The sequence below is a fragment of the Elephantulus edwardii genome, unplaced genomic scaffold (genome assembly GCF_000299155.1).
Source record: "Elephantulus edwardii isolate Elephantulus edwardi_28Jun2011 unplaced genomic scaffold, EleEdw1.0 scaffold00050, whole genome shotgun sequence".
Classification (NCBI taxonomy): Eukaryota; Metazoa; Chordata; class Mammalia; order Macroscelidea; family Macroscelididae; genus Elephantulus; species Elephantulus edwardii.
In genome coordinates this window covers 1,959,112-1,986,884 of record NW_006399800.1, presented here as the reverse complement: position 1 = coordinate 1,986,884, position 27,773 = coordinate 1,959,112, and the positions used below count along the sequence as shown (strand labels likewise).

The following is a 27,773-nucleotide window of genomic DNA, read 5'->3' as shown; positions in this document are numbered from 1 at the left end:
CTGGAGGATCAGCTGTGAGTCATTTCCATCTTGACAGTAGACACCACCACCACCAATAGGTGCTCTCTAAGGCTCCTTCTGGTGCCCCTATTCTGAAAATGTTTATATAGGAGACAAAAGGTATTCCTGTAGGAGAGTTTGAAAGAAGCTGGGATGGCATAAGTGATTTGCAGCCAACTACTAACTTAAAGGTTGATGGTTTGAACTCATCCAGTGACTCCTTGGTAGAAAGTATGACACTGTGGAACAGCTCTACTCCATAATGCACGGGGCTACCACGAGGCAATAGCCTGCTCAGTTAGCTAACGACAGGAAATTCAAACTCACTGCTGTTGAGATGGTTCTGATTTGTAGTGACTTTCTCCTTTGGATTTCAAAAGAAGTGAACTCTAATGAAAGGAGACATTCCATCTTTCTCCCTGAGGAACCACTGGTGGATTTGAACCTTAGGAGACACTCTACTTTGGGGTTAACACTTGATGGATTATGCCACCAGAGCTCCCTCCTCAATAACAAGGCAGGCATTTGGAAAGCTGTGTTTCTTACTGAAGACCCTGGCCTGGAACCACTTGGCAGAAGGACTGACATGAGAAGGGATCTTAGAAAGACTATGCCAAGGGCTCCGTGTGTATGTATGTATGTATGTATGTATATGCATATACAGGACAGCTTTTGAGTACTGTATGTGTTGAGTTTTTATCTGTACAAAGAGCAAGGGCCATGTGGGGATGGCCATGTGTGACCTTTATCAACTTCACAAAGGAGGGCCGTCCCCATCAACAATATCTCCCATACCTCTTTCTACTCATCTCAGCACCTATCTTACTGCCTTGTTGGGTCCAAAATCTGATGTGATTGCTCACAAACCACACAGAACCATGTTAGGAATGTCAGAAGGCTATAATTCAGATTAATAATAGAATAGAGTCAAGACAGCTCCCAAAATGTGCATGCAGGCACCTCAGGCTCAAGCCACGTGTCTTTAGGCCATTGTTCTCAAGTTCTCAGTCCTGCTAATAATGGTTCCCTGCTCCCTGAGGTCCCATCTCACATCAGGTCTCCAGTTTGGATGTAGGTGTTCCTGCCATAGGTAATGCTCCTGTCAGCGTAGTTGGAGCAAGAAGAGCATTCTGTATTCTCTTCCTTCTTGTTCAGTGGCACCAGAAGATCTCTCTGTCTCTTCCTGCTGGCTTGTTCAATTCCGCAAGACCGGCCAATCCCCTTGTAGTTTGTTGAGACTGGCCAATCCCCTGTGGACAGGCTAACATTCCCCATTCGCATATTCCCACCCATCTACATAGCAAAGTCAAACAATAGCTAGGAAAAGTCCTATTGAAAGATAAATGCCACAAAATCTATCTAGTCAACAAGCACTTTTTTTAAAATATGAAATTTTTATTTTATTTTTTTTTTTCTGGTTTACTTAAAAGATTCATATACATTGCTTTTCACACCATATCTTTGCCATTTACTTTACCCACCCCTCCCTCCACCTATCGAATTGTGCAACCCTATGATTAGTTCCTCCTCCCATCCTCACCCCTCTGCTCCCACCTTTCCCCACTTGGATCTTCATACACATTTTACTAGTTATCTTTGTATTTCTACAATAATGGTCTTCTGCAGTATTTGTACAAGGTTCTGACCTATTGCTCATAGGGCTGTTGTAAGTTGTGGCTGGACAGCACCTGATAACAGCACTGTGTTCCAGGAATAGTTCTGCCCGCGTGACAGTGGTGAAGCAGACAAGGCCCCTGCCCTCTTAGAGCTGAGAGGGTGGCGCTGGCCAGGATACAACCTGGGCAGGAGGCAGTATGGCCGAGATGAGGGTCATCCCTCTCTCCACTATTTACGCTTACAAGGATGTTTCATTTGCTTTCTGTATCTGTGAAATTTGCTCAAGGAATAAAGAAGACAGAAGAATGGATGCCTTTTATTGTGTTGTTTGCAGAGTATTGAATATGCCATAAACTGTAAAAGAACAAACAAAGCTGTCCTGGAAGAAGTGTAACCTAGGTGCTCTTTGAAGGCAAGGATGGTCAAACTTTGCCTTTCATACTGTGGTGTGTTGTCAGAAGGTGCCCATCTTTGAGAAGAGGCATCATGGTTGGAAAAGGAGAGGGTCTATCAAAGAGAAGGTAATGACTGCAAAGACAGGCTTGAGCATGATGGAGATTACGTGGATGGCACAGGGCAGGGCAACATTTTGATCTCTTGTTCATGTTTCTTGTTGTTCTGTGTGACGTCTGTTGAGACAGAACTGACTCATTGCCGACCCTCCAGTGGGCTTTCAGTAGCTGTTAGCCACATGTTCATCTTTCTTCTTGGAGCAGTTGGTGGAGTCAAACCACCTGCCTTTGGGTTAGCAGTGTAATTCCTTACTCACTAAGCCACCAGAGCACCCTGTATTGTTCACAGGGTCACTGTAAGTTGGGGTTGACTCACTGGCAGCCAACAATAAGAACAATGCGTAAGTCAGCCTATTAGAATCTTTTAAAAAATAAATAAGCTGACTGAATAAAGTGAAAGCTACTGAAAGGAAAAAGAATAAAGTATTGGTAATGGTTCTATCTGTTGTGTACTGTTGAGTCAGAACTAACCCATAATTGACCCTCCAGTGAGTTTGTAGAGACAGTAAATTGCACAGGAGGAGATTGCCCATCTTTCTCCTGCAGAGCAGCTGGTGGATTTGAACCACGTGATTTTGTATTGGCAGTGCTCTTCCTTACCACTGAGTTACCAGAGCTCCCTATAGTGGTTCTTGTAGGTTGGAATTATACTTAGCAACACAACATACTACAAAATATGCTACAAGGGTTCCAAACTAGGTAGGAATTATGGATGGTCTCTCTTAGTCCCCACTTTCCCACATGCTCTGTGTTGTATTTGTGTCACTGCTATTAAAGATTCCTTGTCAGAGTTTATGGTTTTGCCTTTGGATGTAGCCTGCTCTTGAATGGGCTTCTGTTGTTTGCCAGTGGCCATCCACAAAGCCCTGGCCTGGACGCCTGCACCGAGGTTCAGCTTCAATTTGCTCACCTTGTAAGTGTGCATAAGGGGCCCACATGTCCTACTTATGGGCAATTTCTAAATCAGAGAGGATGATGAGAGAGAAGACATTTGGGATTGTTGCCCTCCTTCTTTAAATGAAGGGCCAGGGCACTAGCTGTAGTGATAGTTGCTGATGCTGTTGAGGGGAGGCTTGCTATTGGGGTCTGGTGCTAGAGGCATGACCTCAGCCCTGAGGAGGAGCCTTCTCTCAAAGGGAAGATGTGGAGGCTTTTAGGGAAATGACCTCAAAAGAGCATCTTAAGTCAACTCCCAGTCCCTGCTGCATGGGCACATGAGTCAAGAACAGGAACTCCTGCCCTACTGGATCTTTTAGAATCTGTGGTCGAAGGCCTCAGCTAGCATAGAGCTCTTGTGGTTTTCAGTTTTGGTTTTTTCCTTCCTCCCTTTAAGTCCAGCCACAAATACAGTGTCTTACCAACAGGGCTGATTGAGACAACAGACTTAGAAATCTTGTTACTCATGATAAACATGATCTCTACCCCGGCCATCTGTGGAAATCCGCTGGCCTTCTTGTCTCCTGACGCGCCTTCCTTGGTGTCAGAATGGGAAAAGGGATGTTGATTCTCATTCTAAGTGTGCGTAAACCATGAGCCGGCTCCGAGATGGGGACAGTGTCCTGGGACCCAAGGTTAGGGTTGGTTTGTCTGAGGAACACTAATCTTTCTCCATCCTATCTTGGTAACACTGCTTTGCAATTTTCTCATCCCTGCAGATGTCAAGCCCTCCAATATCTTGGTGAATTCCCGTGGAGAGATCAAGCTCTGTGATTTTGGGGTCAGTGGGCAGCTTATTGACTCCATGGCCAACTCCTTCGTGGGCACAAGATCCTACATGTCGGTATGAAATGTGGGCTCCATTTCTGAAGCTTCTTATATGTCAAGGATGAGGTCAAATGGGTGTCTTCCCCTATGGATTCAGGGCCTTGTGCTGGGTGGTGGGAGTGGAGAGTACAGAGTGAGGGGTGAGGAGATACGACTCCATAGAGATCATTGTCTTGTGGCCTTGGCCTTGGCACATAATTGGTGCTAATAGGATTGACTCATTGCAAGAGACTATGAGCACAGCTTCAGCCACCAGCTGCACCTAGAGATGTTCCTTAGATCTTGACTTCCATTCTCAAGAGCTGCTGAGCTCCAGCTGCCTCTGGACATCCCTATGTAATCATCTTCAGGCCCTCAAACTGAGCAGGCCCAAACATGAGTCCACTCTGAACTGTGTTGCCTTCTACCTTTCTATTAGCCATGAATATGAATATGAATATGAATATGAATAGCACACTGTTTCCTGGCTTCCAGGTTTTAAACTCCTTTCCCACTTCCCATCTTTCAGAACCCAGTGGCCCCAGCTCCTCTGAGCCTGCTTACACTTGTTCCCAGTCTAACTTCTCTCCCTCTTCACTTACCATGCTTCCCATCACTTTCCCTGCCTCACACTGGAGTCCCTGTCCTAGCCCAGGTGACACTCCTTCAAAGGGCTCTCACCTTCTCCTCCTGACTCCACTAGCCCCTGCTGCCACCAGAACACTGTGTGGGCTGCCTGCACATCCGTGCCTGCATCAGCATATTCTCTTCCCTCCCCCTGCATATAGCTCCTCTTGGGCTCACACAGAGCGTGTTAGAGTGAGTGGGAGGTCCCCGTGGAGGTGGGGGGACAGCCCAGAGGCCCAGGCTGCTTATTTTGCTTGCAGAGTGTTATTTGTGCTCTGTTTCACATACCTGAGTGATCTGTATTGATTCGTGTAATTAACCCATGAAGATGACTGTTCCCACTTTGGAGATAAGGAGATCCAGACTCCAGGCATTTAAGTGACATGTCCACTTAATCTCACAGAGCTGGGATCAAAAGCCAACTCCTCTTTGTCAGTCAACAGCCCAGCTCGACTTGCCTCTTGTGGTGCTTTATGCTGCTGACCACTTGTGTCTGGTCATGCCCACATCCTCATTCCTTCTTGCTTGTCCTCAAGATTCCTGCCAAATGCTGTCCCATCTGTACTGTCCACTGTAATGACCTATCATCTTTAAGAAGCATTAATACCCACAGGTTCTTTAGAATCCAGTCCCTTCCCCCAGCCCTCCCCTCTTTGCCTCTTCTCCAAATGTCTAATAAATACCCTGGGACATTTGACTGCCAACTCTCAAGTTAAAAATCAATTAAAATGCCTTGGGATTTATTGATCCAGGGTTTAAAGGCTAGGTTGTTGTGGTTATATGGTCAGTTCCAGAATAGTCTAGTGTTTGAGTAAGTGAAAAATCCTATGGGAAAGGTTTATTTGATCTCTAATAAGTACACAGTTGTCAAACAGTTAAAATTCTTATGTAGGGTTCTTAAAATACATGTGATATTTAAAATAATGTTCAGTAGAAACAATGCTTTTATGTAATAGTGTATACTCTTCGCCCACCCCTCCCCCCTGTATTCTCCTCACCAGTAACAATTCATATTTTACAGCATTTTACAACATCTAACATACATTGTCATTTGATTTGACCCTCTCCGTAACCCTGGGCATTAAATTATTTTGGTTGGTAGGTGTTCTTGAGTTATTTCAACTCGTAGCAATAACACGTGACGGGGTAGAACCGCTCCACGGGTTTTCTAAGCTAAAGTCTTTCCAAGGAGGAGCCTGATGGTGTAGTGGTTAAAGTGCTTTCCTACTAACCAGAAGGTCAGTAGTTCAAAACCGCCAGCCTCTCTGTGGAAGAAAGACGTGGCCATCTGAAAAGCCTGTGGGGCTGTTCTCTGTCCCGTAGGCTTGTTCTGTGTCCACTTTGACTTGCCAGCAGTGAGCAGTCTTTACAGGAGCAAATCAGCAGGTCTTGTTCCTGAGGAGCAGCTGGTTGGGTTTGAACCTTTGCCTCAGCAGCCAAGTGACCAACCATTAGGGTCGATGCTTTGCCGCTAGGGTAGAGATTGTGACTGTTGGTACCATTGTTATTACCCCCTTTGGTAGATGTGCAAACCAAGGCTCAAGATCACTTAGCCTGTAAGTCCCAGCGCTGGGACCTGAGCCCACGTCCCTGACAAAAACCTTTTGCCTTTTCTGTTGTTTCATATTATCCAAGGACAGACAGTGCATCAGTGTGTGGGGGTGGGGAGGAGTGTGTCTTAAAACTCAGCTTTCCTGACTCTCAGGACTCACTGTCCCATCTCATTTGTAATCCATGCCCCAGACTTCATGTCTCAGACTTAGATGACAGGACCAGAGTCATAGCCTGGGGCTTGCACATGCTGCTCCAAATACAGGACAATGGTCTGATTGAGCCAGGCTGGATCTCCGGACAGGAAGCCCAACCAGGGTAGATGCAGTCAGTTCAAGGGAAGGTAGAGGCAGAAGGACAGGTCAGAGCCAAGGGATCCACCAGTGAGTGGGTAAATACAGTATTTGGATGCATATGAGAGGCCAAATATAAGAGGTTAGTGAACCAATATATTAGCTCATGAGAGGAAGGGGCAGAAGAAGATAAAATGCATCAGCAGAGCAAGACCAGGACCAGAGTAGCCCACTGTCCTGCAGAGCAAACAGCTCAGAGGGCCAGGAAGCCTGGGCCAACCCAGAAGCCTCCAAGCATCCAGGGACTCACCCGCCCCCCCTCTTCTACTTGGGCTGTGTTAGCTCACAGGTGATTATAACTGTGTGTCCATCTCTCCTGCAGCCAGAAAGACTCCAGGGGACTCACTACTCTGTGCAGTCGGACATCTGGAGCATGGGGCTTTCCCTGGTGGAGATGGCAGTTGGGAGGTACCCCATCCCTCCTCCAGATGCCAAGGAGCTGGAGCTGATGTTTGGGTGCCATGTGGAGGGAGATGCAGCTGAGACACCACCCAGGCCAAGGACCCCTGGGAGGCCCCTCAGCTGTGAGTGTGCTGGTGTGTGGTTGCCTTGGACCGCAGAGTCTCTTCCTGTAAGGGTGTCTGGAGGACCGATAGCTCTGTCACACGGGTGCCCTGGCCCTGCTTTCAGGCCAGGGTTATGGGGAGCAGAGCAGGGGTCTCCAGGACGACGCCATTTTTGCTATCTCTGATTTCCTACTGTTTGTGAGTGTCTGTGTTCTGGGCGCTGTGCTTAGATCTTTCTCTGTAGCACTTATGCTTGTTTGTTTTTCTTTTAAGTCATAGCATTTCTTCCTCTTTTTTTAGAGATAGCTTTTTAAATTTTATAATATTCATATAACATGCAAGTCACCATTTTTACCTTTCTAAAGTCTAAAACCCTGTGGTTTTTAGTACTGTCACTACTCTGATTCTAGAACATTTCCATCATACCCATGAGCAATCACTCCTGTCATCCCCTACACCTACCCCTGGCAACTAATTTCTAGCTCTATAGATTTGCCAGCATTATCTGTTTGTCGTAGCAATGCTCAGTCGGAGCATTAGCGTAATTTCTGTTACACAGATGAGGAAACTGCGGCACAGAGCAGTTAGCTTGCCAAGGCCTCATGAGCTTGCATCAGCTCCAGGGCTGGTGGTAACACACTAAGCAGTACTGTGAGCCTCTGTGAACATGAAGATTGTGAAGTAAAGATGATCCTCAGGGAAGATTCTGGTCCAGCCACCACTGGCATAGGGAGCTTCTGCCAGCAAGTCTCTAAATGACCAGGAAGGTCTGATCCATGAGGCCCACATAGGAGAGAATGTGTGTGAAGGGAGAGGCAGAGGGGCTTGGTGACTTGTTGGAAGAACTGCTTCTAGGCCCTAAGACTGGTCTGTGATTCTGGGCTATTGTGATGACTTGAGTGTGTCTCCCCAAAATATGTGTGGTAAATCTTAACCTCTATACTTGTCGGCATAATTCCATTTGGGAGTTAGTTTTCTATACTATGCTAAAGAGACCGGGTTGGTGTAGGAAGTGCCTTGACTAAATCTCTCTTTTGAGTTACAGAAGAGATTAAACAAGCATGGATGAAACAGATTGGGAAGAGAGATGCCAAGCCACATGAAAATCGCCTAAAAACAAAAGAAACAAAGACCTTCCTTCAGAGCCACGGAGAATACCTTCTTATGGCTGGTGCACTTAATTTAGACTTCTAGCCTCTTAAAATAATGTAAACAGAGTGCACTATAAACAAGCGAGGATACACATACACACACTTTTGAAACATTTGTGGCAGAAGATGAAAGACTATACCATTCAATATAGATTACATCTCAACATCAAGAAAACAAAATTCCTCACCATTGGGCCTATAGGCAACATCATGATAGATGGAAAAATGATTGAAGTTGCCAACGATTTCATTTTACTAGCACTGGCAACCAACACCCATGGTACCAGCAGTTCAAAAATCAAGACGTGTTCCATCGGGAAAATCTGCTGACAGATTCCTCTCCAAATTGCTAAACAGCAAAGATGTTGGTCTTTTCAGTTACTTGTTATGCATCTGAAAGTTGGACAGTGACTAAGGATTGCAGAAGAAGAACTGATGCCTTTGAACTGTGGTGTTGGAGAAGAGGACTGAGTAGCCTGCAGATTCTCAAAACAACAAGGAAGTCCGTCATGGAGAAATGCAACCAGGGTGCTCCTTAGTGGCAAGAATGGTGAAGTCTCATCTCATACTTGGGGCATGTTGTCAGGAAGGGCCAATTCTTGGAATAAGACATCATGTTGGAAAAAGTGGGAGGTCAGAGAAAGAGAGGAAAATCCTCAACAAGATGGACTGTTCCCAGAGACGATGAGGATGGTGCAGAACAGGGCAAGGCTTAGATTGTTGTTCAGAGGACAGCTGTGAGTGGTAGTTGACTCAGTGGCAGGTAACAACAACATGACCTTTTAAACCGTGAAGAGATAAATCTATTTATTAAAGCCACCCACTTATTTTGTTTCTAGTAGGGCAGCCCTAGGTAACTAAAATAGAATTTGACACTAAGAGAGTGAACGGTGCTCTGTCAGATACCTAAAATATAAAAGTGGTTTTGGAATTAGACAGTGGCTAGAGAAGCTGGAAAAATGTAAGGTGACGGGGAAAAAAGTAAGGGCCTAGTGGTAAGAAGCTATGTTGTAAACCAAAGGTATATAGTTCGAATCCATCCTCCTGTTCTGTAGGAGAAGGATGGGTAGTCTTCTACTATGTGATTAACTGCCACTGATAACTCAGTGAAGATCAGCTATGAGTCAGTTCTGACTGGATGGACATAACAATTAATAAAAGCCTAAATGCCTTGAAGAGACTGTTGGTAGAATTACGGATGTCATAGCAGTTGTTTTGCGTGCTCAGAGGGAAGTGAGAAGTGCTGTAGAGAAAGTAGTATTGTTATAGAGAATTCAAAAGGTGTTGACATTCTTGAGAAGAGTCCTCTCGAAGGACAGAAGAGCCTGGGTCCCGAGGGGACAAGGAACCTGGGTTACCCCCACCCCGCTGAGGGGAAGATCCCCTTGCCCCTCACCCTCCACCCCCCGGGGCTTGTATATAGATTATAAATATATATAAGGGGGAATGGGGTGGGTGGGGAGGAGTTGTGGGGCTGGGGCCTTGCTTCCCCTCCTCCCCCTTCCCCTGGTCCCCTAACCCTGGGGCCGTTTGTTAAAAAAGAATAATAAAATAATTTAAAAAATATTTACAGATGAAAAAAAAAACAAAAGGTGTTGGCAAATAGAATGTTGCTAGAAAAGTAGTGTTAAATGCACTTGTAGGGGAACTTTAAAATTATCAACGTGATTGAACAAGGAAGGAAGGATGATGCTTTTTACACAGTGGCAAAGAATTTATCTGAATTATGTCAAATGTTTGCTAAAAGGTAGAACTTGAGAATAATGGACTTGAATCTCAGACTGATGATATTTTTAAGCAAGATTTTCAGAAAGGAGTCAACATTATTTTTCCCTTGCTACTTACAGTAAAATGTATAGAGGAAAGAAATTGATTTAAAAATGAATTCTCTAAAATAAAGATATGATTTTATTATATGAGCCAAGGATACATGCTCTAGAATTTTTGCCAAGGATTTGGCTGTACAGTCTTTTGTTAAAGACATTAAGGCTATGACTGATGGATTGAATCAACCACCAGAGCAGAAAACACATTAGCTTAAACTGAAGGGCTCTGAGAAAGAACAACAGGAAGGAGGAACACTGGCTGCCTCACAGAAGTCTGCAGGCAACAAACAGGCCAGAGGGACCATGTTGCCCCTGAGAAAATAAAAGGGCCATTGATGGAGCGAGTAAGACATCAGCAGAACTGTAAGAAGGAGCCTGGGACAAAGGCCTACCTCTATTTCACAGGTGGATCCAGGCCTGCTGGGCTTCCAGGAGTGGGGCCCCTGCTAGGTTTCAAGGAGGTAGAACTTCACTAACTTGGTTCAGGAGTGTGGGGCTTCCATTCACCAGTGCCAGGACAATTGGAGCCATTGTCAAAATTTTGAGGGGATGCGGCTGCTGCGGCTCACTGGGTGAGGTTGCCATTTAGATAGGAGAATGGGACTGATCAAAGCCAAGGGAGCAGTCAGCCTGGGAGACAGAGCTGAAGCTCAGGAGCAGGGGGTCTCTTTCCATTCTGAAGCTTGAAGGCATAGCTCACATTCAAAGTCTGGAGCAGAGCCATTGTCTAGATGGTCTCAGAACTACTTACTCAAACCTTGAGAATGTATTTCTTCTGCTGGATTCTTTACTTGCTTGCTGCCTGTTATCCCTTCTTTTCCTACAGTTTCTCACGTCTGTAATGGAAATATGTACCTATGTAATGTGCCTGTTCTGCCACCGCACTTCGGGAGCATACGATTTGTATTCTAGATTTCCCAGGCTCACAGATGAATGCCTAAAGTGTCACCCACATTTGATTTAGATGTTACAGAAGATGAGATGGGGGGGGTGACGACTTGGAATTAAGACTTTGGAGATAATGAAATGAGTATGTTTCACATGTAAGGGCAACATGAAGTTTTTGGCATCAGAGGATAGAATGTTGAGGATTTAATGGTGTCCTCCCAAATCAGGCATAGTAAATTCCACCCCTATGCCACTTGTAGTATTTCTGTTACAGTAGTACTAGGTATGGAAGGGAGAAACCCAAGTCCAAGGACAAGTCAAAAAATCCTTTCACATATCGCCACTTGTCCTTTCAACAGAATAAGGAAAGAAGGAAGGAAATGTGTATATAATTTTATTACTCAACCCCCCCTTTATCAAGCTCACAACTGAGGCCCAAGAGTCAATGCCATAGCCTCTGCTGGAAGCCTCTGGGTTTAAGGTCTTAGTTGTGGTATTGCACCTCTGGTGATCATTCGTGACCTTGTTTTGGTTCTCAGGATCCATGCCTGACCCTTGTCCTAAGAATAACGGTTTTTGAGAAATGTTTCTTTTGTCCCTTTTTTATAAAATCTGTAGCTTATGGAATGGACAGTCGACCTCCCATGGCGATTTTTGAGTTGTTGGATTACATAGTCAATGAAGTAAGTAACACACTGCTTCTCTCACCTTGGAATTATTTGTTCATCTTGGGGGGGGACCCCATAACTGGGTTGACTGGAAAACCTGTGAGTTGTCTCTCAGGGTTGCCTGGGCCTCCAGATTTTCCTGCTCTGGTTTGTGTCTTAGGCTCTTCGAATTGAGGGGGCTAGAGTAGAGACTGAGGTGGTCCCCTCCCAGAACTATCTGATTATCCCTTAGATAGTTCTGAGTCCTCTAGATTGGGAACTCCACCCTGCGGACTTAAATTCTTGTTCTTTCACTCACTAAGCATTTCTTCGCTCTTAGTGCATGCTAAGCCCTGTGGGGTTGGGTTGATGTGGAGGGGACTCCAGGATAGAAAAACAAAAGACTCAAAACTCTATGGGAGGGGAGCTCTGGTGGCCTGGTGGCAATAAGCTGCACTGCAACCCCAGAGGTGCATGGTTCGAATCCACCAGATGCTCTGCCGGGAAAGGAGGGACAATCTCCTCCTGTACCAGTCAGATCTGATTTGACGGTACACAGACACACAAAATAATACTAAAAAATAAAAAGAATTTAAAAAAAACTCCTCTATGGGAGGCAAGGCAGATGCACGAATACCCACTGTATAAGGCTTCTCAAGTGCCATTAAAAAATTGAGAGAGCATAACAATGCCGCTTAGACACTGACATGGGAAAGCAGTCACTGTAAACTGCTGAGTGACAAGATTACAAAATAGTATGTAATATCACCAACTCTTATGTTGGTAATTATATGTATATAAAGAGATAAGAAAGTAGCACAATATAGTTGTTATTGCTGAATGTTAGAATGATAAGTACTTGATGGTTTTGTTGATGGGTATTGTTGCTTTGTAATATACACTATTTGTTGTTGTTGTTATGTGCCGTCGAGTCGCTTGCGACTCATAGCGACCCTATGTACAACAGCCCTAAACTGTGCTCTGTGCCAGTCGCACTGTCGCTGACACTCCCATCCCAATTGCCCCAGTCACTGAATCAATCTACTTCATAGAGGGTCTTCCCCTCTTGCGCCTGCCCTCCACCCTACCAAGCATGATGTCCTTCTCCAAGGACCGATCCCTCCTTATGACATGACCAAATTATGTCAGACGAAGCCTCAGAATCCTTGCCTCGAAGGAGCAGCCCGGTTTAACCCTCTCAAGGATGAATCTGTTTGTTTTCTTAGCAGTCCATGGCACCTTCAGCACTCATTTAAATTGGGGGGTGAAGGATCAAATGAAGAGACTAACATTCATTGATCACGTGTGGGCTTGGGGAGAGCGGAAAGCTGTGGGCAAGAATGAGCACTGTTCAGAGGAAGGTGGCCTTGCTCCTGGTTGTAGGTGTGGAGGAGTTGGGCCAGCTCAGCCTAGACTCCAGACGGGGAAGATGGCAGGGCTAGCTTTGCTGGTACTGAGCTATCATGGACAGAGGAAGAGAAGCGGACTAACGGGTGTGCTTGGGAGGCAGCCAGAGGCCCCACTTGGCTGGGATATTAAGATACCAGTTCTTTTCTTCCTCAAAAGACCATTAGAATGATGTCTTTCACTTCATTACTGTCCTCAAAAACCAGACCTCAAAATACTTAAAAAGGTGTTCCTCCTCTCCCCCAGTTGCAGACTGCACAGAAAACCCTGGCTCACCTCAGCAGTTAATTCAGTCATAATGACTGGTTCACAGACCTGGCTATCGAGGGGGCTAATTCACCTGTTTATTGTCTGCACAGTTTTGAGCCAAGTTCCAGGGGCTGTAGAAAATGTCACGATCTGACCTTTGCTGCTTAAGGATTCAAAGGCTTTCATATGTGGTGGTCAGGAAGCTGACCCCCTACTTTTGTTGAGGGCGGGTATTAAGGGACAGGATGGCCTGAGTTTACCACAGCCACCAAGCTCTCAGTGTGCAATGACTAGGGTAATGAGGCAGTTCTCATACAGGTGAGGAAGCAGGCTTCTGAATGACAGAGGCTCGATCCTTTTCCATGGAGTGCTCCTTCCTCCTGGCCTGCCTTGCTGCTCCCTCTTAGGAGGCTGGGCTCGGTGGTATGGCATCTTCTCTCCCTCTGTGACCACACTTGTGTGACTCCTGGCCGCTTAGGAGAAAAGGACGCTGGCCTCTGTCTTCTGAATATCCAGTGCTTTCTCCCTGAATGTCCCCTTATGCAGGGATAGTCTGCAAAGTAGAGCTTGTACTAGGCTCTTTGAGCTCTGTTCAGGCTCACTTGTTCTGAGGAAGCATATGGAGAAAGGGCTTTTTTAGAAGGGGGTAAGGTTCATCCCCCCCCTCCCCCCGCCCCTTCTTCTTACAAATTACCCATTGATGCTGTACTATACTTCAGAGCCATGGCTTCTTGGGCACTGTGGTTGAGTGAGCATCACATGGGGAAGCTGCCCGCAGCCCTGGCACAGGGCTTGCAAAGGGGCTCACATTTTGGCGGCATGTGGCCCATATGCTTGGCCCTCTGTGGTCTCTGCCATCAGAAATTGAGAGCTGTGACCTGTGCTCTTGATTTGTTGCCTCATTCCTGGAATGTCCGGCTAATATTCTTCCAGATCCAGCCCTCTGCTGGTTAATGCCTCATTGACCTTTCTCAGCCTCTGGGGCCAAGAAAGAGATTGTTTTGTTTGGGCCTTCTGTGGTTTTTGCAGGAAGTCTGCATGTCTAGATGGTGCTGCCAGTCGTTTCTGTGCCATCTTCCCAAGATTTACAAGAGTCAGAGGTGGACAGGGCCCCCTTGTTTCAGAGAAGGGTAAACTGAGATGCACAACAGGAGTGATTTGAGTCAGTAGGCAAGTGGAACAACACTGACTTGAACCTAGTTTTAACTGTGGTACATAAGATTGGGGTCCCAACAGGGTGACCTGCCAGCTGGTCCTTGACTGGATAAGGGCAGCCCAGCAGAAAGGTCGGGATGGGGTGGAGAAAGGTGATGCGAGCGACATTTCTCATGTTTTGACATGTGTTTGCAGCCTCCTCCAAAACTTCCCAGTGGAGTATTCAGTCTGGAATTCCAGGATTTTGTGAATAAATGGTAAGCAGCTTCCTGTTCTCTGGAAGGTTAGGGTGGTGTCAGTAGGTCCCCATCCTGTCTGGTTCCAGCTTTCCTTTTTGCTGGTGCAGCTTTACTCATCCCTCAGCTGCTGCCCTGGGGCCGCCTTCCTGAGTACCAGGATTTATGTGACTCGCCTCAAGTTAACATGCACAGCAGTGGGTTGAATAGCTGTGTTAGCATGGCCTCCAGAGATTGGTACATTGCCTTATGATCAGAGTTTAATTCAGCAGGCTCTAACCTACCCACTAATGGGCACAACACAGTGTTAAGACCAGGAAGATAAACTTGGGCACTCCTCATAGAATCAGCAGCGTGGGGAGGATGGGAGTGCAGGTTATTAGTGATAGAATCTGTGTCAGGTAATAGTTCTCACATTCTTTTCTTTTAAGCCTAATAAAAAATCCTGCAGAGAGAGCAGATCTGAAGCAACTCATGGTAAGTCCATATATGTCAGTACCTACTTATTCACTGTTCTTCCTCTCAGTCATTTCTGAGCCCCATTCCCTGCTCTGTGCAGACCACTCCCTCTGCTGGCTCTATGGTTACAGCAGTACTGTTAAGTCAGCTCTGTTCTCCCATCAGTTTATAAGAAAAGCTAGAATGACCTCCAGCAAGTTAAGAGTGTGAAAGGAAGAGTCCCAGGCAACTGAGGGTATAAGGGCCAATCTACCTTTTGCATGAGGACTGGCCCCCTTCCACTCCTGCAGCCAGCACCCTCCCCAGGTCACACCCTGTTTGTCTCTTTTGATGGCTGAGTAGTTGGGGTGGATAATATTCTGAGTATCTTGCATGTTTTAATACCTTGCACAGTAGCATCTGTATTTCCAAGTTCATCATTTCCTCCACCACCTGTGACAGCCCTTTATTGTGTACAAGACAGGGTTATTACTTCATTTCTGGCTCAGAGGTTAAGTGACTTCTTCAGGACCTCATGGCCAGTAGTGACAGGCTGAGTGGTTCTTTGGCCTGCAGTTAACCCTGCTTTCTTGATCTTGACTGCTGCACAAGGACGGTGCTGGGAGCTCCTTGCATGTGCTGCCCAAGTTCTAGCCTGGAGACTGCACCTAGGGTGATTTTTCCATCTTGGTCATTTTTAACACCACTTTCTCTTCCCATTTTCTGCATCCAGGTTCATGCTTTCATTAAGAGATCTGATGCTGAAGAGGTGGATTTTGCAGGTTGGCTCTGCTCCACCATTGGCCTTAACCAGCCCAGCACACCGACCCATGCGGCTGGCGTCTAAGCATTATTGGAGCTGCGGAGAGGAGCTCCTGCCCAGTGTGCGCCATGTTGCTTTTTGGGCCTCATTCTCATGCCTGTCTCCATTCAGACATGCATTTCACCTGTGACAACGGATGAAGAACACAGCATGTGCCAAAATTCTACTTGTGTTATTTTCACTATTATTGTCTTTATTCTTCTATTATTCCCCTAAGTGGGTTGGCTGTGTGCTTGGGGCATTTGTATGTTGTTGATCAAAACATGTGCAACGCTGAATTACAGTGAAATTTTGGTGACCGTGAGTAATTTTTACTGAAAACCACACTGCTGTTGCCTCGCCATGACTGGCTGGCCACCCGTATTTTCAGGATTCTCTTGACACTTCATGGTACTTTATTCCTGCTGGGCAACCTCTCCATTTGCATAGGAAGGAGCCCAGGAGACCCTGCACAAGCAGTGCATGTGAAGCATGCTTTGCTGCTCTGAAAATGAACATCAGAAAGTGTATGTCATGTTAGTATTATTATTATTTGCTTTTGATGTAGAATTCAGCATTTTCCATCAAAATCTAGCCAGAGCCCTTTACTGCCATGCTAGCCAGGGCCTCATCAGTCTGTCTACCAAGATGATTTGTAATTTCTGGTTGTATTTCTATATTTATTTTTAAATATACTTTGTGGGGTTATTTAGCAGTATATGTCTCTTTAAATTTGGCTTAGTGTTCCCAAAACAGTCAAGTTCTTTTCATTGTCACAGATCGATCAAAGCATAAAAATGTCTGATTCCTCTCCCCCTGAATTCAAGTACTGAGGCTGTTGTAAAACAAGTGTATAGTGCCTAAAACTTGTATGAAAATCCTTTTAACCATTTTAATCCAGATGTTTAACAAATCTAATCTCTTATCCTAATATATATGCAAATTAAAGTTAAAAATAAAAAGGGACAAAAGTATTTTCTACTTTTGTGATGGACTTTCAATTTCACTGTTGGCTGTTAGGTGCCACTGAGTTAAATGCAACTCATAGTGACCCTACGAGCAACAAATTAAAAACCTTGCCCTCCCCTGTCCCATTCTCACACTCTACACCATGTTCAAGTACATCGTTGGAGTCACTCTTGTCATCCTGAGGATTTCCTCTCTCGCTAACCTTCCAGTTTTCTACATCTTTTTCCAAGGACCGGCCTCTCCCCACAACATGCCCAAAGTATGTGAAACAAAGTCCCATCATCCTTGCCTTTCAGAAAGAGCTCGCTGCACTTCCTCCAAGACAGATCTGTTCTTTTGGCATATGAATATCCTTGGGACATTCAGTACTCTTAGCCAACACTACATTTCAAATGTATGATGTATTATTACCAACTATTACACTGGAAGAAAGAAGGGAAGGAGGCTGGAAAAGTACAAATACCATGCTGACAAATCAGGGCTTTTGACTAATTAGGTTTCTTGTGATTCCAGGCTTTGAATCACAAAACAAAATTCTGTTCAGCTCTTCTGACCACACACTGTCTTAATCATGAGCCATTTCCCTCGTATTTATGAAAGCAGCAGCCTAGGATAGTGAAGAGAAGATTTCAAGAAAAAGCATTTCTCACTTTCCATACAAAAAAAGGCCCTGCAGGCCTGGGCTGCCCAGTTCAAGGACCACTGCTCACAGGAGCGCCTTCTGGCAAGCTGGTAGCTAGAACCGCTGCCCTACATCAGTCACATGCTGTTCAGCTACACTGAGCGATCATCTACTCTTTTGCCCAGTTACACTTAACCACACCTTCTCCATGTGCCTGGCTCTGGCATGCCTGTGAAGTTACAAAAATAGTTCTGACCAGACACATGTGCCATCTCCTCTGAAGTCACTTTGGAAGTTTTAGGTGGATGTAAGGCTGTACAGAAACCTCTTTTCACCTTTGAAAAGTAGGTGTTAGAAAACCATGGCCAAGATTCAGATTTAACCATTAAAAGGTCACATGTGCAGAGTAAAAACAACTATTAAAAACTTGCTCTACTGAGCAAGTTGTTCCAGTCTGGATCTTTTAGAGCTTGGGGACAGAAGCAGGATTTTTAAACTGGAGCAGTGTTGTATAATACATTGCTGCTGAAACTAGTCGATACTTCCTTGCTAATAAGGCTAACAAAGATGTCCTCGTGATGATGTGAGTTAAGCACTGGACTGCTAACCAAACAGGAAAAAGATGTCAGTCTGCTCCTGTAAAAATTACCATCTTAGAAAGCACCCTCTATCCCACAGAGATGCTTTGAGTTGGAATTGACAGGATGGCAGTGGGTTCAGCATACGTGTATGAACAATAAGTAGCTCCAGTTATGACATGGTTTACATGTTTTCAATATCAGACCCACCCCTTTTTTCTTTTTGTAACAGAGACTGACACTTCTTCTGAAAGTGCATATCATTAAAATAAGCAAACTGAGCTTTTTGAATCACCAGAATAAAGAAGCATCGAACTGCAAAAAAAAAAAAAAAAGCAAACTGCATCCACAGGAGGAATGGTGTCACCTGATACCCAAAGCCTGAATCCAAATGCTTTCTTACTTAGTGTCATTTGAGGGGTGTGTTAATTCTCTTATAAAAATCCAAAGGTAATTAATTTATAGTCTTATTTTTCTTCCTAGTAATTTTTGCCAAAGAGTTCCTTGCCATGTTTTGAGTTTCTTGCCAGGCCCCTTCATCAGATTCACCTTATTGATACATCAATATATATAGGAATTTTAAACATTCCCCTGTTGTGTGCTGCCTGGTCTGTTCTGACTCATAGTGACCCCAAGTAACACAGCAGAACTACACAGTAGAAGTTGCTAGGCTTTAATCTCTATGGGAATAAATCACTAGGACTTTCTCGTATCGAGCCACTGGGTGGATTTAACTGATCTTCCAGTTAGCAATCAATGAACTCTTGCACCTAGACTCCTTAAGACACCTCACAACCTTTGGATATGCTAGCACCAATGTGACTGTCCTCTTCCTACAGACAGGAAGTGAGAGTTGCAGAGATAAGAGGGCAAGGGATAGTTAGGGGAACAGAATTCAAAAGAATTTTCTAGTTCCTAAAAACTCCTGTTATACTTTTCACTTAGACCTCAAAAATGCACAGCTTAATACTTTATAGCTTCCAAGCATTTCACATTGTGATTTCTAAGAACAGGCTCATTTACACTTCTAGCTATTTCCTGCAAGAGTGGCTCAAAATAACTTTAATGAAACCACAATTAGAAAATGTGTTCATATTCTCTTCTAGAACAGTTACATAAAAGTTCTGCTTAAATTTTTTTTTTCTGGGGGGGGAGGTGTTTGACTTTTTTGTCACTAAGCAGGACAAACTAATTTCATTAGGTGATTTAATTGTACATGTAGTGTAAAAGAGACAGTATACAGAAATTAAACTTTAACTCCACATTCTAACAACACTTAGCAAGCTGATTATCTCTTTATTATTAATAGTCAAATCTCCTAAACACAGTTACTTCTTCTTTAAGGGCACATTTCCTGTTAAGGCCAGAAATGGGTTTCAAACTATCAACTTTGTTGCTTTCATTTAGGAGGAACTAATCCTATTCTCTGCTATTATTTATTTCTAAGTGCGTTTTGCCACATTGTGCTGTCTCAAGCTAGAAGTGATGACCAATCACATAAAAAGCAGTCTAGTGGGTGCCATGTGGCAATGCCAGTAAGTGGGGTGGCGACAGTTGGTGCTGTCAAGCCACCTTCCATCTTCATCCCTCCCTGCCATCTTTTTCTCCCCTAGACTGTGGCCTTGCTGTGCTCACATGCCAACAGCTTTTAATTGACTCTCTTAAAAGCAGGGCTTCTAAGTGGTCCAAAGCTTTGCTGAAAAGAACCAATGATGATCGGAAAGGCTGACATGTATTTGAACTCTGCCCTTTCAGCAAATGCCAAGCTTTCTCAGTGGCATTTCAGAGAACGTTTTGTGTGTTTTGGACACATTAAGGAATCTGACTAGCTTAGTGAAAGAGCACCACCTATGTGGCTTAATGCTAAGACTTCACATCTTTCATTTATGTATTTCACCAGACGTTGTTAAAACACCCTGAAGGTTGAGATTACTGTTAGAGCCATTTTTACAATTGTGCATCTTTCCCTTTTAAGCAGGCCATAAGGCTCATGCAGAATGATTCCTTGAGAAAGTTCCTGAGCCTGGGCATAGCTAACCCTGATTCTTTTCCCCCTTCATGAATCAGATTCTTCTTCCTCTTCTTCCTCCTCCTCTTCAAGAGCATGGCTCCTTGTGCTCAGCTCCAGGGAAGTCTGGTTGATTGATGCTTCGTTGTCTACATGCACCAACATCTGCTTTAGCCAAGGACATTATGGATTAGTAGGAAAGACACTGGCCTCAAAATAGCCAATTCTTAAAAATGTTTTAAAATAAAATTCAGTTGTATCTCCAGGCTCAATTATTTATGACTCAAGATAACTGGATTCAAGTTAGGTCACATTCTTATTTCTCCATATCCTCTATCCTGCTACCATAATGATAGAACCAGATTTGATAGACAGCATGTTACCTGATTTACATATTTACAGAGAGTGCCAGCACATGAATTGGATTGACTTACATATGCTGCTTTTAAGTGCCTTAACTAATAAACAGCATCCGGGAGAACTACTCACAGTATATGTGCAAAGAAGATGATCTTACTGATGGACTTAAGGGCATTTGGTAAGAGATACAGTGAAGATTGGAACTCTTCTTTTTTTTTTTATTTTATTATTTTTTGTGTGTACCATCAAATCAAATATGACTGGTACAGGAAGAGATTGCCCCTCCTTCTCCAGGAGAGCATCTGGTGGATTTGAGCCGCATGCCTCTGGGAATGCAGTGCAGCTTCTTGCCACTAGGCCACCAGAGCTCCCTAGGAACTCATTTAGCATTACATTTTGTAGCTGAACCCACCGTTTCCTAATTCCAAAGGTACCTGTCCTTACAAACTAGAGTTTTAACAGATCTTGGCAAAGATTTCCATGCTCTTTCCACTTCACCGATATAAGCAATGAGGATGGAGGACAATGAGATTGGATACAATAAATCAGTAAGTAATTAAAATCAACTTCTAGGAAAGTGGGCTGTTCTATACATAACAAAGTAACAGACCAGTCAGCTTCTTAAACTAGGAAATGAATTCATATCAACATATCCCAGAGGCTTTTGGGTTCAGCTGTTGTTGTTAGGTGCTATCCAGTCAAGTATGACTCATAGTGACCTCTATGAACAACAGATGTGAACACTGAAGCCCATTACTACAGTCACTGTGTCAATCCCATTAGTGTAATTAAAACCATTCTTTGCCCACCCACCAAGAGGAGAGCTGACTGGACTCTTCATTCTCTCTCTAGACCCACTTATGCTTACATCCTGTGATTGTTCAGGTGCAGATTGAGAAGACAGCATTTCATCCCCTCCTCTAGAATTAATCATTGACTGAAGGGCCATCTCCTCGACCTAGAAAAGAAAGAGTTAAAGGCATTTTCCTCATTCTTTCACTGTGCTACTTAAGTGGTAAAAATTACTGAACAGGCATCATGAGAGGAAGTGAAAATAGTTCCATAATCTGTGCTGCTTCAAAGGGGTGGGGTGCTTAAGCTTTCCTTGCCTTTTAAGGAAATGGCCTCTAGCCCTGGCCTCTTGGGAGTACAGGTGTGTTACTGCTGAGCTAACACTCCCAAGTCAAGGCACTTTTCCCCCCTAGAGGACAAGCCATTGAGAACTGGAGGACACCATCAACACATACGACATACCTGCACAGGTACTGCCATCAGGAAGGGCATAAGTAAGGATGAGGCATTACTACTCTTCTGAAATACAACTTATTCCTTTGATAACTCAAAAGTTGTGCAGCACTTTCAGTATGAGGCTTTCTAGAGCTTCATCATGTGGATTTAAAGAACCTGCATAAGGGTGCTGAGTAGGGCTTATGACAATCACTTTACATGGGCTGAATGCCTTAGTAGGTGGCCCTCTGGAAATTACAATCCTGACTCCTTGTAAAGGCCACATGAATCAATTACAGCTCCAGGAAGAAAAGCGACAGGAATTACAGGCTTTGGGACAAGTCATTCCTAGACCCTTAGTGCAAAGAGGATGGGGCTGACGAATATGAGTGCCCCCTCTAGCTTTTCCAGCAGCAATATAAGCAGGAATAAATGCTGTAGCGGCTCTGGAGGGAAGAAGTCGGCCGGCAGGGATGGTCCAGGTGAGCCTTAGGGAAGTCACCCTTGGTTTATGGGCCGCCTGCTTTCACCGGAGTGGGGCGTGTACTTGCCAAACATCATGATTCCTGGGACTTCATTTTAGGATCAAGACTCAGAGGAGTGAGGCTCAACAGTTCCCCAATAAAATCCCTAGCTGCCTCGGATACACCACTCTGTGACATTGGTACAATAGCCTGACTGGGTAGGGGATTGGGTGGAAAATATGGTGGGTGCTGCTGAGGGCTTGCGCCTTGGAAGAGCCACGCGACCAAGATTCATGGAGTGAAGAGTGGCGGGAGGAGGACTCTGGTTATGCGCAAGGAATGGAGGGACAGGTTGGGGCTGCGGAGTCACCTTGAGCCGGTTCAGCTGGTCGTGCAGTGCTGCCTTCAGCCGAAGGAGGGTCTCTTCCTCCTTGCGTAGCTCCTGAAGCCGGCTCAGCATCGCCTCTGTTCACGTAAGGGACCCTCCGCGCGGCCCGCTCTGCCCGCTCAGCCCGGGCGCTCCGTGATGACGTCAGCCGCACGCTCCCATAAAGGACCGCGGCAACCGCCATGTGGGAGAAGAGTGGTGAGCTCACTTCCGGTTTCCCTTCTCGCCCTTAACGCTCCTAAGTCCTACTTTTTCCCGATTTACTTACAAGTGACAAATTTACGTTTGCATCGGAATGAAGTACGTTTATCAATAATATTCATGATCCTTGAAAGTATGAGACTTTTGAAACTGTAAAGAATCTGGAGACAAATCTTGGGTTTGCGCAATTGCCTTAAAAATGGTTAAGTTCCAAATGGCTCAACGAACAGTTCTCGGTGTCTCGAACTCCTGAGGTGGTGTTCTAACAAGTGACCATTTAACTCACAAACCTGCAGGTAATTGAAGGTGGAGCCAGAAATCACCAGCACCTGGCTAGTAGTCGTGCCACTAGAACCTTGTTTAAGAAGAGTTACTTTGTGGAAGAATTCTTGGACAAGAAAAGGAGTAAGGGGCCTAGAGTCATTAATTAAGCTTCGCTAACCAAATGCAGCGCAGGAGAGGAGCCCTCTATGAGGTGGATTGATTCAGTGACTGGGATAATTGGGATGAGAGTGTGAGCGACGGTGCAATTGGCACAGGACAGAGCGGAGTTTAGGGCTGTTGTACATAGGGTCGCTATGAGTCGCAGGCGACTCGACGGCACATAACAAATAACCAAATGCAGTGAGAAAAATCCCTTTATACGCTAACGTTGAGGTGATCCTGCTGCGAGGATAAAGAATCCTGGCAGTGGAATTTACTCATTGCGGTGGCGTCGGAACCAAAGCATAGCTGATCGCCCAGCGAGTTTTCGGCGGCTGTAAATGCCCACTTTTTTCCCTGACCGCTGGTGGATTCAAGCTGCTAGAGAGGTGCAACGTTTGGATGATGAGCGCAACACCTGTTTTCTAAAGTAGTCAGCTGAGGGTCCTTCACTCAATCTGTAGTGCCGGGACATCCGTGAGTTTAGTGAGCCTTTCTGAATCTTAAGTACCTTATTTGTGAAATGGTGGTAATAGTACTTGACTTAAAAGCTTGTTGCGTGGGCTAAGTGAGACCGGTAGCTCATGTAAGGATGGCACACAGCAGATTTTTATCAACTCCCAGCTCATCCTTGCCCCTCCTCTTTCATATGAAATTGGGCCCTAACGGGTGACAGGGGGGGAAAAAAAGGTCCATTTCCCTTGGAAGTGAAGCAAAATCAAGATTAAAAATTCCCAAGGACTAGAATGCAAGGCAAAAAAAGAGAAGCCCAGTGTTTCAGAAGAAAGGTCGAGCACTGGGACGTGAGGTTGCTCAGAGCTCCCAGAGATAGAGGATGTTGTAGGGTCTCTTGACAGCACAGTTATTTCTAGCTCCGACTCTGGCTAGGCCAGGACTGGACCTGCAGATAAATTTCTCCCAGCAGCAGGTGACTGCACACAGGAATCCTTGTTTACCATCAAATCAGTGGGTTCGACTCCAGTGGATTTTCAGAGGAATTTGCCCATTTTTCTCCCATAGAATCCCTGGTGGATTTGAACTGTATACCTTTGTGTTGGCAGTAAAGGAATTAGGGAAAAAGGCGGCCCAGGCGCTGATGGAATACCAATTAACATATCTCAACAAACAGATGCAGCCCTGGATGTGCTTGCCAGATGTACCAGGAAATCTGGAGGACAGCTACCTAGCCAACCCACTGGAAGAGATTCATTCCCAATAGTCAATTCAACACATATACAAGTAAAATCTTGCTAAAAATTATCTAAAACTGACTACAACAGTACATTGACATAGAACTACCAGAAATACAAGCTGGATTTAGAAGAGGCTATGTTGATAGTACTGTAGAGTGAGAACTGACTCAGCTGACCCTTCAAGTTTTCAAAGGCAGTTAATCATGTGGGAGAATATTGCCTATCATTGTCCCAAGGTGTTGCTGGTGTCCTTGAAATGTGTGCTTTGAGGTTTGCAGCACAACTTCTTGCCACTAGGTCAAAGATAGCATTAGAGCTATCATTGCCAATGTCTGATCAATCTTAGCTGAATGCATAGAGGATATCTACTTGTATTTTATTATGTAAAAGCATTTGACTGTGTGGGTAACATAAAATTGTGGCTAATATTATCAAGAATGGGAATCCCAGGACAATTAATTGTGCCCATGTGAAACCTACACCAGGAAACTCTCATATGAATACTGCATGGTTCAAAATCAAGAAAGGAATGCCAAGGATGTATCCTTTCTCCGTACCATTTCAATCTGTGCAGAACAGGTCATTTGGGGAGCTGGACTTTATGAGGAATGCAGCATCAGCATTGGAGGACAATTCATTAACTACATTATGCAGATCACATCACCTTCTCACTGAAACTGAGGGCCTGAAGCATTTGCTGCAGAAGGTCCACTGTAACCTTCAATATGGATTACATTTCAACATCAAGAAAAAGATAACCACCAAACCAATTGGCAGCATCATGATAGACGGAGAAAAGATTGAGGTGATTTAAGTTTCAACTTGCTTGGGTCCACAATTACTAGTTTTGGCACCAGCAGTCAGGAAATCAAAAGGTGAGTTACTTTGGGAGTGACTGTTCCAGACTGCTAAAGAGCAATACCAGTCGAGAGACTAAAGTGTGTCCTATCCAGACCATGGTCTTTTCTGTTGCTTGCTATGCATTTGAGAACTGGAGTAACTAAGGATGACAAAAATAATCAGTGTCTTTCAGTTGTGGTGCTGGAGAAAAGTACAGGTCTGCTTGAAGGGGCTGAAACCTTGAAACTCCATCTCACATACTTTAGGCATGTTGTCAGGAGGGACTGGTCCTTGGAAAAGGACATCATGCTTGGAAACAAAGTCAATGCAGGAGAGAAATGCCCTGCGTAAGATGTTAATGCTTGTGGCAATGGGGCAGGATTCAGAACCACTGTTCACAAGGTTGCTGAGTTAACTCAATGGCACCTAAGCAGCTACCATTAACTCCCTGTAAATACAACTAGGAGCAATGAAACTAAAATTAGTGGGTGGTAGAAAAGGCAAGGGGACAAACCAGAAGGTAGTTTGAACCCAACAGATGCTACGTAGAAGATAGGCAAGCTCCTCACATGCAATTTTTAGCCTCTGACAATCTGGAGTCTGCTAGGTTCTACTATTAGTCAGGGAAAGAGAACCTAACCCAAAAGCTGCACACCACCAGCAGTGCCACAAGATGGGCAGTCTACTCCTGTTGCCTTTGCTCACAGCTTCAGAAACCCAATGCGGTTTCACTTGGAAAGGACTGCATTGAGTTTGGAAAGCTAGAACCTTCCAAAAGATGGCAAGAGGACAAAAGCAGAGGTCAATTCTAATGGTTAACTTAGTATTTCAACTTTATACTTTGGGGAAAAGTCTATAGATCTGCTTTAAATACTATGCTTGTTGATTCCCTATTAAAACAGTCAAGAACTTAAGCTTGTGGCATACTTTTATACCAAGGGCCAAATATTAAATCATGGGGTAGCCAGAGTGAGCATTAATTTCCTTCACCAAATTCTTGTTACACTAGGGGAGAACAAGTTCCCAAAACAAAGGTCTACGACAAGATTTTCAGAAATCTGCTACAAGAGAGTCCTCAAGCATTGTGACTTTAAGGTGCCCTGAACTAATGCAGTTACTTGCGTCATAGGAAGGTGAACATTGGATAAAGAACCCTGTGTTGAGGACTGGTGACTTGCATGCAGTCAAAAAAAAAACAGACTATACCAGACAAAACCCAAAACCAATGTTTGTTTGCTAAGTGAATGGACTTCCTTAGGATGAGGGAGTTTGTTTTACATTTTGTGGATCTTAACCAAGAAAGGCCGATCCTACAAAAAGGCATCATGCTAAGGAAATGGAGAAACACCTGACAAGACACAATGACCACAATAAAGGGCTTTTAACAGATCATGAACAATTAAGTGTTAGATCCAACCAGTTTTGCCCTCGTAGTTACTTAAAAACCCAAATAATCTATGGTATTTTACTAACAGCTTTTCAGAAGTCTTTCTTGAATAATCTTAACACAATGATCATATAGGTGGTACAGGAAACTGGTTATTTCCTAAACATATTTAGCACAATACAAAGCTCCACTTGTTGCAATATAGTAGTTCTAAGCAGTACTTTTTAGGGTTTATTGATCAGATGGGGACTTATTCCTAGAGAGTATCATGCAAAAAGACACAGTGCCTGCAAAAAAATGGGGTTAAGCATAGCAAAAATTATTTCCACAAAACCCTAATCTGTGCCATTTTTAAACGAACTAAAACAAAAGATTCACACGGCACAACCAACACATACTTGTACTGCCTTTTGATTAGATATTTATTTAAAATAAGCTGTTCCAATGGAGAATTTGAGTTTATGCTGCAGGTTTCTTTTGAGCTGCTGGTTTCTTGGTGGCTGTAGGCTTCTTTCCCGCTGCAGCCTTCTTGCCCACTGCAGGCTTCTTGGGCTTCTTCACATCAACAGCAGCTTTCTCTGCTCCTTTCTTCCCTACCACAGGCTTCTTGCTTGGAGGAGCCCTCTTATCAGATTTGGCCTCCAGTGCTTTAGCCACCTTAGCCACCCGGAGTTTGTGCTGTCAAAAAAATGAAAGGAAAAACGTGTTAAGTCAAGACTTTCTAAAAACTTGACTCATCAGTAATGGAGCAAGTTACCACGTACATTTCTGGCCTGGCGCAGAATGGTATTTCGGCGCATCGTCTTTGCATATGGATTAAGCTTCAACATGATTCTTAGATTTTTCAGTGGGTTCTTCTTCAAGACTCTGCGATGAATCTTCTTGCTGTTAAAAATTAAAAATCAGGTATTTAATTTGTATTGCAGGATTAAATTTAGGCTGCTGCCAATCACCCCCCCTTAAAAAAAAAAAGTCGGGCAATTATCCTATTAACAAACAAGTACCGTGGTGCTCGGAGGGCCCTCTGAATCTCTGGGCTTTTCAAGATTCTGCTGAGGTCTGTATTCATCATCTTGTGCATGGGAAGGCTGAAGAAAGAGGAGGAAAGGTTCACAATGGACACAGAACTTCCCATTGCTCATGCAAATGACTTCAGTGTCACAGAAAAGACACAAATCGACTTTGCATATAAATGCACACAGAAAGTAAGAATGTGTTCGGGTATCATTTCCATGAAGACGACTCACTTGTAATTGCTCTTGAGGGAAGCAGCTTTCCGCCAAGTGCCATACAGCTCATCTAACTTTCGAAAAGCACTTTCAGTCCAAATGCAGAATCTGCCCACATGCCCACCAGGAGCAAGTTTCAAAATGTTCAATTTGCTTACATTAAGCAGAGTAATTCC

At 44.4% G+C, this 27,773-nt stretch overlaps 2 protein-coding genes across 2 annotated transcripts in view; one reads left to right on the top strand and one right to left on the bottom strand.

The window, feature by feature from the left end:
- MAP2K1 (mitogen-activated protein kinase kinase 1) overlaps positions 1-16,680 on the top strand; it is a 125,033-nt gene extending 108,353 nt beyond the window's left edge. Inside the window, exons 6-11 of the mRNA XM_006886635.1 lie at positions 3,785-3,909; positions 6,726-6,927; positions 11,393-11,457; positions 14,428-14,489; positions 14,900-14,945; positions 15,640-16,680. Coding sequence (XP_006886697.1) covers positions 3,785-3,909; positions 6,726-6,927; positions 11,393-11,457; positions 14,428-14,489; positions 14,900-14,945; positions 15,640-15,753 — 614 coding nt within the window. The 3' untranslated portion in view covers positions 15,754-16,680. The remainder of the gene's footprint in view (positions 1-3,784; positions 3,910-6,725; positions 6,928-11,392; positions 11,458-14,427; positions 14,490-14,899; positions 14,946-15,639) is intronic.
- A 3,253-nt stretch (positions 16,681-19,933) lies between these two features.
- Positions 19,934-22,396, bottom strand: SNAPC5 (small nuclear RNA activating complex, polypeptide 5, 19kDa). Its single transcript, XM_006886634.1, has 3 exons — positions 22,307-22,396; positions 21,114-21,203; positions 19,934-20,050 (listed from the first exon to the last, which is right to left on the bottom strand). The coding sequence occupies exons 1-3, from the start codon at positions 22,394-22,396 to the stop codon at positions 19,934-19,936; spliced, it is 297 nt and encodes a 98-aa protein (XP_006886696.1).
- Positions 22,397-27,773: the final 5,377 nt, after the last annotated feature.